Source organism: Castanea sativa, chromosome 10 (assembly GCF_040712315.1).
Source record: "Castanea sativa cultivar Marrone di Chiusa Pesio chromosome 10, ASM4071231v1".
Lineage (NCBI taxonomy): Eukaryota > Viridiplantae > Streptophyta > Magnoliopsida > Fagales > Fagaceae > Castanea > Castanea sativa.
The window spans coordinates 9,758,074-9,770,873 of record NC_134022.1 but is presented as its reverse complement, the minus strand read 5'-3'; the positions used below and the strand labels follow the sequence as shown (position 1 = coordinate 9,770,873).

The following is a 12,800-nucleotide window of genomic DNA, read 5'->3' as shown; positions in this document are numbered from 1 at the left end:
CTGATACGATACGGAACTTTTTACACATAATAGATACGTAGTATACGATACGTATTGCGTATCATATGATACTAACAACTATGTCTATGCAGTAGTTTTATAACAGCCGGAATAGGTCATTTCAAAAAAATGAAAATACTAATTTCAAACCTATAGCGGCAATTTAAAATCACCATAATAGGTCATTTAAAAAACAAAAAAATGAAAATACTAATTTCAAACCTATAGCGGCAGTTTTAAAATGCCGTAATAGCTCTATCTCTTGTGGTAGTTTCTTAAAATGCCGCAGTAGGGTATCTATAGCAGCGGTTTAAAAAGCGCTGGCTTTAAACTACCATAATAGGTCAACCTATTGTGGCAATTTCTAAGAGCGTTGCTTTAGGTCTCTTATAGTGGCGGTTTTCAAAACTACTGGGAAAAAAACCTGACTATAGAACCAGTTTTTTTTGTAGTGGGGGGGGGGGGGGTGGGAGAGGGGAGGGAGGAAGACTTCGTGTAGTTTTTATTATTAATATATTTTTCTTATATTATTGACTTGTATATATTTAGGTCCGTAAAAATGACGTTTATTATCTAAGTTGTTCAAACTTCATTGAATTTTTAAAATATGTTTCATTACTTTCATGATTTATAAAGAAATATATGTATTAATACTCTAATATTGTGCAATTTCAAATTTATTAAACCTAAAAAGTTTTATCAGTTTTTTTTATTATAAATATTTCTTTATTAAGATTAATATAATTTAAAAGATTGTTTCACAGATGTACTATATAAAATAAATCTTTGTTTTGAATTGGGTAAATATAGACTTAATGTTTTCTTCTTCTTTTTTGGCTATACAAAGAAAACTATATATATTGTTTCTTTTATAAAAACAATATAAACAATATATATTGTTTCCAAACTTCGGCTGCCAAGTAAAGAATAGCAGCAGACGCCTCCCTTTCGCACAAAAGAGGTATGCCTTGCAAGTTGAAAAGAAAATAAAAGCAAATAAAGTTAAGCAGTAATCAATACTAAGATAAGGCCATGAGAAACTCCAATTACCAAGTAAAGAATAGTTTTAGAGCAGCACAAAGAGCCTTGCCTTGCAGATTGAAGAAAAAGTAAAAGCAAGACAAAGCAAATAGTTGAAAGACTAAAAGTAGTCATCAATTAAGAAGATAAAGCGAGGAAAAAACTCATCTTCAAGCAAAGAGACAGTGTCTTGCAAATTAAAAAAAAAGTACATATATATGAAGACTTTGCATGGAGGGACTGTCTTGCAAATTTAGTGATTGTCTTGTTAACCAGTGCCCTAATTTATTGGTTAATATTCAATTATGAGGTGCATATGAATGCATACTTTTCAAAATGAAAAATAAACCTATAATAATTCATTAGTTTGCATGTAAAAATTTCCTTGTAATTATTTGTGTGTGTGTGTTTTTTTTTAATATTTGTAGATAGATAATTTTTTCTTTAATAAACATGCATAAAAAAATATTTTTAAAAGATATAAAATGCACCTTAACTTGTAGCCTTTAACATAAATCATTGAAGAATATGCTTCCAGAAAACTAAACTTTGCATAAACAGAATTGATTGCTTGCAAATTGAAGAAAAGTGAAAGGTTTGTATTCTCTGGCGCCATCTGTAACTCATTAAAAAGAAAGTGCATACCAATTTTCTTAACCAAAGCTAGTCATACTTTTGCGCAACAGATATATGTCTTCACAATGTGACACGCAATTCGTCCACAAACTATTCCAGATACAACCCTCCATCACTAATCAGTACTATTTGACCAAAAGGCTTTCCATGTTAGATGAAAGATCCTAATAAGTACAACTTCAAAATTTGTTGAAGTTTTTAATTTTAATTTTAATATTATTTTATTGATTGATGCAGTTTAATTATTTGTTCTGCCTTGCTTGCATGGGATACCACACGGAATTCATTTGTTGTAATAAACAGTAGATTAATCCCCAGAAATTACAAGAAGGATTAAACAGTATACCGTATACAAATCAACAGGGGAATATTCAAAATCAATATATATATATATATATATATATATATATATAATTTATAACTCCAACTAAAAAGCAAACATAGAAATCAAGTTTTTGTTTTTTTCCAAAAAAAAAAAAAAGTTTTAGTTGAATGCATAATTCCAAACCTCAACTTCCAAGTAAAGAATACAACTGAACAGACATCTTTCCCTGGCACAAAAGAGAGATACCTTGCAAGTTTTGAAAAGAAAATAAAAGCAAGAGAGTAAATATTAGCTTTCATTTAGGAAAGTAATCAACTAAGATAAAGCCTGCAGGAAACTCGATTTGCCAAGTAAAGAATAGTTTTCGAGTAGCACAAAAAGACTTGCCTTGCAAATTGAAGAAAAAGTAAAAGCGAGACATTACCCATGGGAAAGTCATAAATCAAGAAGATAAAGCTAGGAAAGAACTCCATACCAGCAGATAATTCACCTGTACGGATAGTGAGTGCTCTTTGTCTTTACAAATAGAAGAAGCAATGCAGATCTTTTTCTAGTAATTACTATGCAAGAACTCCAGAGAGCTGGAAACTTTGCAAAAGAAAGACTTGATTCTTGGCGAAAATGGCCCACTACCACTATTTAGCAAAAAAATTAGCAATTTACTACTATTTTGAAAATATGTAAGGATCTACCACCTTTTTGAAACTCGAGTTTTTTGAAAAATGTTTTTCAAATTTTCCGGAAAATTTTTCTTTAGTACTCGAGTTCTATGAACTTGAGTATCATGGAAACTCGATTTTGTCAAATTTGAGTATTAAAAAAGTGGTAGATCTTCACATATTTTCAAAACAATGATAGATTACCATATAGTTTGCAAAAAGATGCTATTTGGCTAATTTCACCTTTGATTCGTTGCAAAATGAATAAAAGTAGAGGACTATGGCTTATAGCTACTAGGAAAGTAATAAATTAAGGAAAAATTCTGTTACATGTATTCTAATATGCACGCTCTTGCATTCATATAAAAAAAAAAATTATATAAAACGTGACTTTAAGTCACAATTTCTAAGTTGGAAATCTTGTCTCTTTTTTTTTATGCGAGTACAATGGTGCGTAGTAGTAGTCAGTGTACAATAGACACTCATAAATTAAAGATAATATATATATATAAAATTCTAGAAAGTATAATTGATGTGGGAATCTCTAAAAATGTATAATTTATAATATTAAAAAAAAATTATTAGTTTATATGAATAGTACTGTATAAAGTAGTATACATTGTTTTCAAAGAACCCATGTGAGCAATTATAATTTTTTTTCTCTACCAACTCTAATATTATTGTTTGTGGGTCCCAGATTTTATATATTATTATTTCCTTTTTTGCTTTTTTTCTTTTTTAAAAAAATTAATCAGCTTATTCAATTTTGTGTAAATGTGTGTAGGTTAAGTTGTGTAATACAATATTTATCATATATTATACATGTATAGAAAGATTAAATTGTATATGGATGTGGTGTAAAACCCCCCCTTTTAATCTTAACATATTACATCATCTTATCAAATATAAAGTAGATAAGAATAAGTACAATTACATACAATCAATTCTGATATCATATATAGATCTAACCAATTTTGAATTTATTGAGATATTATTAAGAATAGTAAGATGTATTAAACTTTAAGTAAAATACTAATGAAAACCCCATTTGCTAAATTCCAAAAATAATGTACAAGCAGAAGGAATTGCAAGCCCAGATTCATGCAGATGATACCCCATTTTCACCCTTCAAGCCACAAAAGGACGCAATACTGGCTTGGCTTCTGCAAAATCACCACATATAGGGAGAAGTGGACGAAGAAGTAAGTGAAAGAGAACGAAACCAAATGTAAAAGACTAAAGGACGAAAGAAACTAAAATACAAAGAACAGCAAAACTACAAAACTAAGTTATTTTATGAACTTAGGAAGCTACGGGAGAAGAAATGGAAAGGATGAAATGTGGATAAAGACGAGACAACTACAAGACGAACATAGGAGGGTGTAAGAAAATTGTGGAAGCTTATTAATGGCATATATTACTAGAATACTATAGAAAATAACTGCAGAATATGGGATAGAACACAGAACAAGATACAACAAACTGATAGATATTATTATGTTGAACAAGTTTTTTACAGGACTGGAAGACATAGACTGTAAAATATTTCACAAGCTGGCTGACTCTCTAATTTTTCTTACTCTAATTCACTCTCTCTTTTCTGTTCTCGCTTCACCTTGCTAAACTAATGATACAAAGGGCCTTTTTATAGGCAAACATCTTACAAGAAGACGAAATAATTTACAGTAACAAAGCGTGAATTCTGAGTTCTTGCTTTACAGGTGTTGGAAACTGGCGGAGGACGCAGTACTGGCTTGGCTTCTACAAAATCTTCTTCTGACAACGGAAATCCTGGAACTGAAGTGAAGGACTAGTTATAATTCATGCATGCTGGAAAGGAGTGTGACGGCAAGGTGGAAAAAGAGGTCAAGACAAAAGTGGGTCCAGAGTGGGTCTCACAATTTTCGTTTTTTTTTTTTTTTTTTTTTCATATATCCTTTTGTACATAATTTCTTCTAATCATCTCTTCCTTGAAACCATTCTTCATCAATGTCTGCATCTGGATCAGGATTATGGTAATAGGGATCATCAAAATCAAACGGACTGGGCATTTCCCAATGGTGTTGATGAGGCCATTGCTGTCTGCAAATGTCTGGGTCGGCGGGTACAATTTCTGGAAGGATTCCCTGGTTGAAAGATTCTGCCATTGAAAGTGAATAGTGACAGGATATCCATGATACATCTGTGTGTCTGTGAATAGTACCGTCGGCATTTGTTACCCAATGGACATCTGGAGGGTGGACAATTCCTTCTGCTTGAACATTATCTTTGGAATTTAGCTTTGCAACTATACATGCTGAAGTGATTCTTTGACCAAACCTGGGGTGATCGGCTTTGTGATACTTGGACCATTGACCATCATGAGCATCATTCTTCAAAAGTTCATGCCAGAATTTGTTAAAATATTTATTATCATGAAGAAAAATGTATGAGTAGAAACGTGGTTCAAAGTGAATGCACAAGTAGTACTCATTGATTAAGTACCACATGTAAAGGTAATGAACAACATTCCATTGTGTTATCCAAAATGCAAATGGGATTTTCCATGGTTGCTCAATATCTGGGTAAATGGCAAGGAAACGGTTCTGGTCTTGTGTGAGGTAATTGTGGAGGACTTGGATGATTCTTTTGGATCTGGCTTGAAGGGTTAGGGTTTTTATTTGGTCTTTTATGTCTGAGGGAAGGGTTTCTATTATTTCCATGATGTCATTGGAGGATGAAGAGGATGAGGAAGGACCTGAGGATGAGGATGGATCTGTTATTGGATATACACATAAGGGTGGAGGGATTATAGTGGTATGGAGGACTGGAGGTTTTCTGGAAAGGTAATCAGTGATAAGGTTATCTGTACCTTTGATGTGCTTGACTTGGAAGGACCATTGTGAAAACCAATTTGACCATCTAAGTAACTGGGGATGGGGGAGCAATTTTCTTTTGAACTAGAGCATTTTTGGGAAGGAAGACATATCCATTTCTACAAGGAAATTGTGACCAAGGAGGTGAAACTGGAACTTTTCAATACCATGTTTAACTGCTAGAATTTCTTTGAAAGTGGAATGATAATGGAGTTCTGAAGGCTTGAATGCACCGCTTTTGTATCCACAAATGCTTCTTTTTCCATTAATTTCTTCAAAGAGAGCTGCTGCCCAATACTTATCACTTGCATCTGTCTGTAAAATCCTTTTTCCTGTGCCTGGAATCTGCAAAGGGGGAAGCTTTTCTGCTAATTTCTTCAACTGTTGAACTGCTTCTGTATGAGCTGAATTCCATGCTGGAGGAGATTTTTTCAATAACTTGGACAAACAATCTCTGTGTCTGGAAATTTTTGGAATGAAATCTGACATGTAATTAACAATTCCAAGAAACTGCTGGATCTGCTTGGTGCTGGTGAGTATATCTGGAAACTCACTGAGAGAGACTGCTATGTGAGGCTGCAGAATATACTATCCATCTAAAATGTTTACTCCAAGGAAATCAATAGAGGATACTCCTATGACCATTTTCTTTTCTGAAAGCATTATCCCTTGAGCTTTTACTAAATTGTAGAATTCAGTAAGTAATTTTTCATAGGATTCTGCATCTTTTGAGAATAGGAGGATATCATCTACATAGATCAATGCATTTGACAACAGTGGTTGGAAAAGAGTTACCATTGCTTTTTGGAACTGAGATGGAGCATTTTTGAGACCAAAAGGCATTACCGTCCATTGATAATGGTGGTCTGGAATGCAAAAAGCTGTCTTGTATCTTTATTCTGGATGGATTCCAAGTTGCCAAAATCCTGCTTTAAAATCAAACTTTGAAAACACTTTAGCATTGGAAAGATGTTGAAAAAGAGCACTTTTGTTTGGCAGTGGAAACTTGTCATCAGCAAGGAAATGATTAAGATCTTGATAATTGATTACCAATCTGAGCTTTCCTCGAACTTGTTCTGCATGCTTGTTAACATAGAAAGCTTCACATGCCCATGGAGAAGTTGTGGGTTCAATGAGGCTTTCTAAGAGAAGGGTAGCTAACTCCTGCTTAACTAGGGACAAGTGTTCTGGATTCATACCTCTATGGCTAGCTTTTGTAGGGTTAACATCTTCATTCTTTTTGAAGGGAAGGGTTATGAAAAAGGCTGGGTTTTTCCATAGTGGGTTTGGGTTTTTTAAGAGGAATTCTGAGTGGGTGGCTGCACAACATTCATTGATGATCTGGGCTTTCAAGGAATCAAAGGGGTTTAGTGAAAACAAATGTGGTACCTGGGTCCATGTGAGAAGGTGTTGTTTATGCAAGAGGCCTTTGGAAGACCATCTGAGGCTAGGTATCTGGTGAAGGAGGTCAAATCCTATAAGGAGGTCTCTGCCTGTGAGAGGGGATCCAAGGACTTGGTGTTTAATGGTAAGGGTTGGGAATATTCTAATGTGAATGGGTTTGCTTTTCTGGGTGATCAGGAATGTTTCTCCATTGGCTGCTCTGAACATCTGATGATGGGACATCCAAAGATTTTCTGGTAAAATCTTAGGATGAAGAATTGTTGCTGTTGCTCCTGTGTCAAACAAGGCTATCACTGGGATGGGTCTGGAATAGGTATCAAGGAGGATGTGAACTTGGGTTATTGGTGTGGGGCCGATTATTGGGGCTATAAGAGGCTGAGATGTGTATATGGTTTGGATTTCTGGATCTGAATCATCTGTAATGCTTGAATCTGGTTCTTCTTCTGAGGATGAATAGGCTATGGCTGCCAGGGCTTGGGGAGAATAATCATCATCAAGTGAAAAGAGTGATTCCACATCTGAAAATGGGGTATCATCTGCATGAATCTGGGCTTGCTCCAAAAGCTTTGCTGCTTTGGCTTTCTTTGGACAATTTTTTGCAAAATGACCGGGCTTTCTGCATACAAAACAGACTTTTGAATTTTTTCCTTTGAACTGCATTCGTCTGAGAAACTTCCATTTCTTTTTTCTGAAAAGGATGGAATTTTTTGTTTTCTGGATCTGGGGTAAAGGACATAGTAATCAAACCTTCCTGAAGGTTCTCCAAGGAGGTCGACTTTTGGGTCTCCTGCTTCATATCTTTCTTTGAGAATCTGCTGGGAAGACTTCTTCTTTCTTCTTTTCTTATCTTCTTCGAATATTTCTTCTTCTCTGCATTCTTCACAATCACAAACATCCCACCATATATGGCCTGTGGGTGATTTTCCTTCATAGACAGGTTTTCCATTTTCTTGAAATGCTTTGATCTGAAGACCATCAAGACCTTCATAAAAAACTGGCTGGATCATAGCTGTTGGAAAGATTGTCACTTCTTCTTTTTCTGGTGTGGTTGTCCTAAATCTGACTTCAACTTCACCATTCTGGTTTCTGATGAAGAAAGGAGTGTTGGACTGGATTGGCTGAGATACCTGATGGAGAATCTCATACTTTGTAACCCATGTCTCTAGAAAGAGCTTTTTCATCTGGTCTTTGTTCAATTGTCTTGGAACAAATGTGCACGTAGGCGTCATGCCTGGATCAACTTGGATCAAAAGAGCATCATTGGACTGGGCAAACTCTGGTATGGCTACATCAAAAGCATGGTTCTGGAGTCTGTAAGCAAGTTGGTAATGAAGTGTGGCAGCAAAAGTATCTGGTACTTGAGAGGCTCCTGTAATCTGAACTTGGACTTTAAGGGCATCACATATGTGAGGATCTCTGAGAGACATGTTGAAATTGGGAAAAAGGGTGACAAAGACTGTTCCTGCTCCTGTGTCAAACAAGGCTATCACTGGGATGGGTCTGGAATAGGTATCAAGGAGGATGTGAACTTGGGCTATTGGTGTGGGGCCGATTATTGGGGCTATAAGAGGCTGAGATGTGTATATAGTTTGGATTTCTGGATCTGAATCATCTGTAATGCTTGAATCTGGTTCTTCTTCTGAGGATGAATAGGCTATGGCTGCCAGGGCTTGGGGAGAATAATCATCATCAAGTGAAAAGAGTGATTCCACATCTGAAAATGGGGTATCATCTGCATGAATCTGGGCTTGCTCCAAAAGCTTTGCTGCTTTGGCTTTCTTTGGACAATTTTTTGCAAAATGACCGGGCTTTCTGCATACAAAATAGACTTTTGAATTTTTTCCATGATGTCATTGGAGGATGAAGAGGATGAGGAAGGACCTGAGGATGAGGATGGATCTGTTATTGGATATACACATAAGGGTGGAGGGATTATAGTGGTATGGAGGACTGGAGGTTTTCTGGAAAGGTAATCAGTGATAAGGTTATCTGTACCCTTGATGTGCTTGACTTGGAAGGACCATTGTGAAAACCAATTTGACCATCTAAGTAACTGGGGATGGGGGAGCATTTTTCTTTTGAACTGGAGCATTTTTGGGAAGGAAGACATATCCATTTCTACAAGGAAATTGTGACCAAGGAGGTGAAACTGGAACTTTTCAATACCATGTTTAACTGCTAGAATTTCTTTGAAAGTGGAATGATAATGGAGTTCTGAAGGCTTGAATGCACCGCTTTTGTATCCACAAATGCTTCTTTTTCCTACCTTGTACTCAACATCCATATCCATTCAATATTTCCCAAAAATTGGTAAAGCCTCAGAATCAGTTTCTCTCTCCTTTGATTAGTACACTTGAATTATTGTCCTGATTAGTATGCTCTGTGATTAACAGTTGCCACTTATTGTGGATCCTCTGTGATAATCACATTAGAAAACGGGATTTGATAATCAAGTAGAAAACTAAGGAGTTGTACTAAAAGAGTCAAAGAATTATTTTTCCTGAGTAGTCTAGTGGACGTGAGCCTAGGAGTGGCGTTTTAGTCCTGTCAAGATCTTAGGAAAATTGTTCTTCATTTTAGAAACAGTTATGGCCAGTTCCAGTTCATCATCCTCAGCAGTCACATTCTCAGCAGTCACTGATACCCTTCCCCCTTCAGTAAAGGATTTGTCTATATCCTTTCCCCTCATTGGGCAAAAAGAAAAAGAAAAAAAGCCCCACACCAATAGCCCAAGTTCACAAGAAGGGGGAAGGGTATCAGTGACTGCTGAGGATGTGACTGCTGAGGGTATCAGTGACTGCTGAGGATGATGGGCATTTCCCAATGGTGTTGATGAGGCCAAAGCTTCACATGCCCATGGAGAAGTTGTGGGTTTAGGAATAAAACATTTATTAGACTCACGTATAAATGTGTGACATTGGCAATGAAACACAGAGTTGGCAACCCACAAAATAGATAGTCAAACAGAACAAGTTGCTTGGCCACACGTTTTCATTGTCTATAAGATCCTTCCAAAACATTCTGTTTCATCTCCATCGATCAATCCAACCATGTCCTCTAATGAAAAACAAACAAATCCTGTAGAAACCTCGACCCTACCACGAGCGGAGCCCCCTGTTGTTCAACCCACCGCACTTGAAACTATCACCACCACTAACAACAATGGGAAGCAGAATATGGAGTGCAAATGCTCTGGGATTTGGGATTTTTTTTGCAGGGAGCGGACGAAAGATGACGATCCAAGCAGTGCTGGGGGACCGGACAACAACCATAAAAGACGCGTTGAGAAGTTAAAAAAAAATCTCAAAGAAATTGAACAGCACTTAGGGCTACTTGAGAAATTTCAAGGAAGTTCCAGTCGTCGAATAGAATTACGAGATCACTTAAAGAAGCTAAGTGAAATAGTAGATGAGAATAAAGAACAGGAAGCAGGCCATACTGGAACAAAAACTCCAGCCTGGATTCCTAAGATCAGCAAGGAAATTATGAAGTTCCGGCAGCAGATTTCATCGACAGACAGACTTTACGAGAAATTGAGTCTGAGTGCTGATTTGCAGTCAAGCACTAGGTCTAAAGGTGGCAGTGGAGTCCATGAGTTGGGTAACGTACACCAGAGTGCAAGCTTCAGCAGCACCTCATTTTACAATGAAATTGCGGACATTTTTAGAGGGCTTGATGAAAGAAAGCAGTTCTTTTTGTCATGCTTTACTGTATTCCCAGAAAATGCAGTGGTGAAGAGGAGGATCTTTGTATATTGGGGATTGGGAGAGGACAAGCTGGCTCCAGTTACTAATGGAAAAAACGCAGGAGAGACCTCGTCGGACGCTTCAGTTACTGAAGACAAACCTGAGAAAATCGTTGACCGCATTCTTGAGGAATTTCTAGAGAAAGGCTTAATCGAGGCTATTACAAAAAAGCGAAAGCAGCGAAAGCATGTTAAAAGCTATAAAATGCATCCTCTAGTGCGTTCTGCTGTGATTCAGATTTCCAAGCAGGCTGGATTTTTTAATTATGATGAAAAGGGGAATGTGCTTTACCAGAGACATTGGGCTTATTATATAGAACCTAAGGGGAAGCGGGAGGTGGTGGAGAATGTCTTACTCCCACAGTGTGGCAGGCTGTGTTTGCTACAGGCCGAGGAGCATGAGCAGTTTTTAGAGACAAAACCTTTTACGGCTGAAGGGTTGTCACCACTACATCAGATTTCAGATGATTATCCGGAAAAAATCGTTACATTATTCAATGTTAATGAGCCTTTTCCTGATCTCGAATTGGCGTGGCTATCAAAGCTGAAAGATAAAAGTAATGGGGGACAGTTGAATAAAGAGCCAAGCGCGGAGGACTGGTTATCCAAGATGAAAAATGCCCAAGTTATTTGTTTGGGAAGCTGGCCGGGATCAGCTAAACCTCACATTGAAGTGGAGAGCATTGAATTCTTAAAAGGGTTGACGAGTAGCAAAAAGTTAAGGTTTCTTAGCCTTCAAGGAATCTCTAGAATTACTGAGCTTCCAGATTCCGTAAGCAAGCACAGCAATTTGGTGATCTTGGATCTCAAGGAGTGTCATAATCTGGAGATGCTTCCAGAGGAGATAATCAAACTCAAGAAGCTCAGGTACTTGGATCTTTCTGACTGTTATCTGCTAGCTCACATGCCCCAGGGGCTAGGGGCCCTCTCAGAACTTCAAGTCCTCAAGGGGTTTGTCATTGGTAATCCGCAAAGGAAAAGCTCGGGTACTTTAGATGATTTGAAGGGATTGAGGAAGCTGAGGAAACTGACCATCAATGCAAGTAGTGAGGAATTCCCTACACCAGACGATTTGTGTGCTCTCAATGAGCTTGGAGAAAAAGGAGTACTCCGAAAGCTAACAATAGCATGGGGAGCAAAGCTAGCAGATCAGGAAGGAAATGGAGACAAAAGAGAAGATCAGAATGGAAGAGAAGGCAACTGCTGGAAAAGACTCATCCCATGTTCAAAGCAACAGAAATCAAAAACAAGGAACGATCAACAGGTCGGGAAACTTCCAATGAAACTTAGGAAGCTGGATCTTCAGTGTTTCCCCATGTCTAAAGCGAAGTGGTTGACACCTAATTCTTTGCCCCACCTAAAAAAACTCTACATAAGAGGAGGAAACCTCGCAACTCTAGAGGATCTGGACAAAAAAAACTGGCTCGAAGTGAAGACTTTACGTTTGAAGTATTTGGGTGATTTGAAGATGACTTGGATAAAAATGCAGGAATCTTTTCCAAAATTGAAATACTTGGAGAAAGTCAAATGCCCTGGGATCACACTCTGCCCTTGTGACGAGCATGGAGTGTGGATGACGGATGAATCCTGATCAGTTGTGAGGGGGATTGGTTGTTGTTCTCTACTGGCCTCACATTATTGTATTATTAAATACTATTGTGGTGTGTTGATTGGTTTTTTTTTTTTTTTTTTTTTCCTATTTTGAGAGAGAGAATAATTATTATTGCTATTTAATTTGAATTTCAAATCTATATCTTATCTGAATTCTGAACTTCATTAATGGATTTTTACTAAATAAATGACAATATATCTTTTTTATACAATACTCCTTGCATGTTTGTTCCATCGAAGCCATTATTTCATATGACCTTCTCATATTTCTTTGTAAAACGCTATTATGTACTGATGCACGTTGAGTACCTTTAAATAGAATTATATAAACTTCTGCTAGTATTGCTCACGATTTATACTGGAGTAGGAGAGACAAGATTGTCAAAGGGTGGGAAAGGGCCTAGGCCTGGCAGTAGCCTTTGCCTCTTCATTGGTAGGGATTGATCTCTGCTAATTCTTGTATGATGCGATTTCTACTTGGTCCCTGTTTTGTTTGGATTTTCGAGATCCAAACTACAGAGAAGGGTTATATGTTGGACTTGATC

The 12,800-nt window shown here is 37.0% G+C and overlaps 1 protein-coding gene across 1 annotated transcript; it reads left to right on the top strand.

Moving 5' to 3' along the window:
- The first annotated feature begins 9,487 nt into the window (after positions 1-9,487).
- Positions 9,488-12,235, top strand: LOC142612001 (uncharacterized). The gene is made up of 2 exons (XM_075784139.1): positions 9,488-9,686; positions 9,834-12,235. Exons 1-2 carry the CDS (start codon positions 9,488-9,490, stop codon positions 12,233-12,235), a joined length of 2,601 nt encoding a protein of 866 aa, XP_075640254.1.
- Positions 12,236-12,800: the final 565 nt, after the last annotated feature.

Bases quoted from the DNA above. Each gene is read 5' to 3' on its own strand.
- LOC142612001 (XM_075784139.1), top strand. From the start codon at position 9,488: ATGGCCAGTTCCAGTTCATCATCCTCAGCAGTCACATTCTCAGCAGTC. The intron at 9,687-9,833 runs GTATCAGTGACT...AATGAAACACAG, and splicing joins TGAGGATGTGACTGCTGAGG to AGTTGGCAACCCACAAAATA.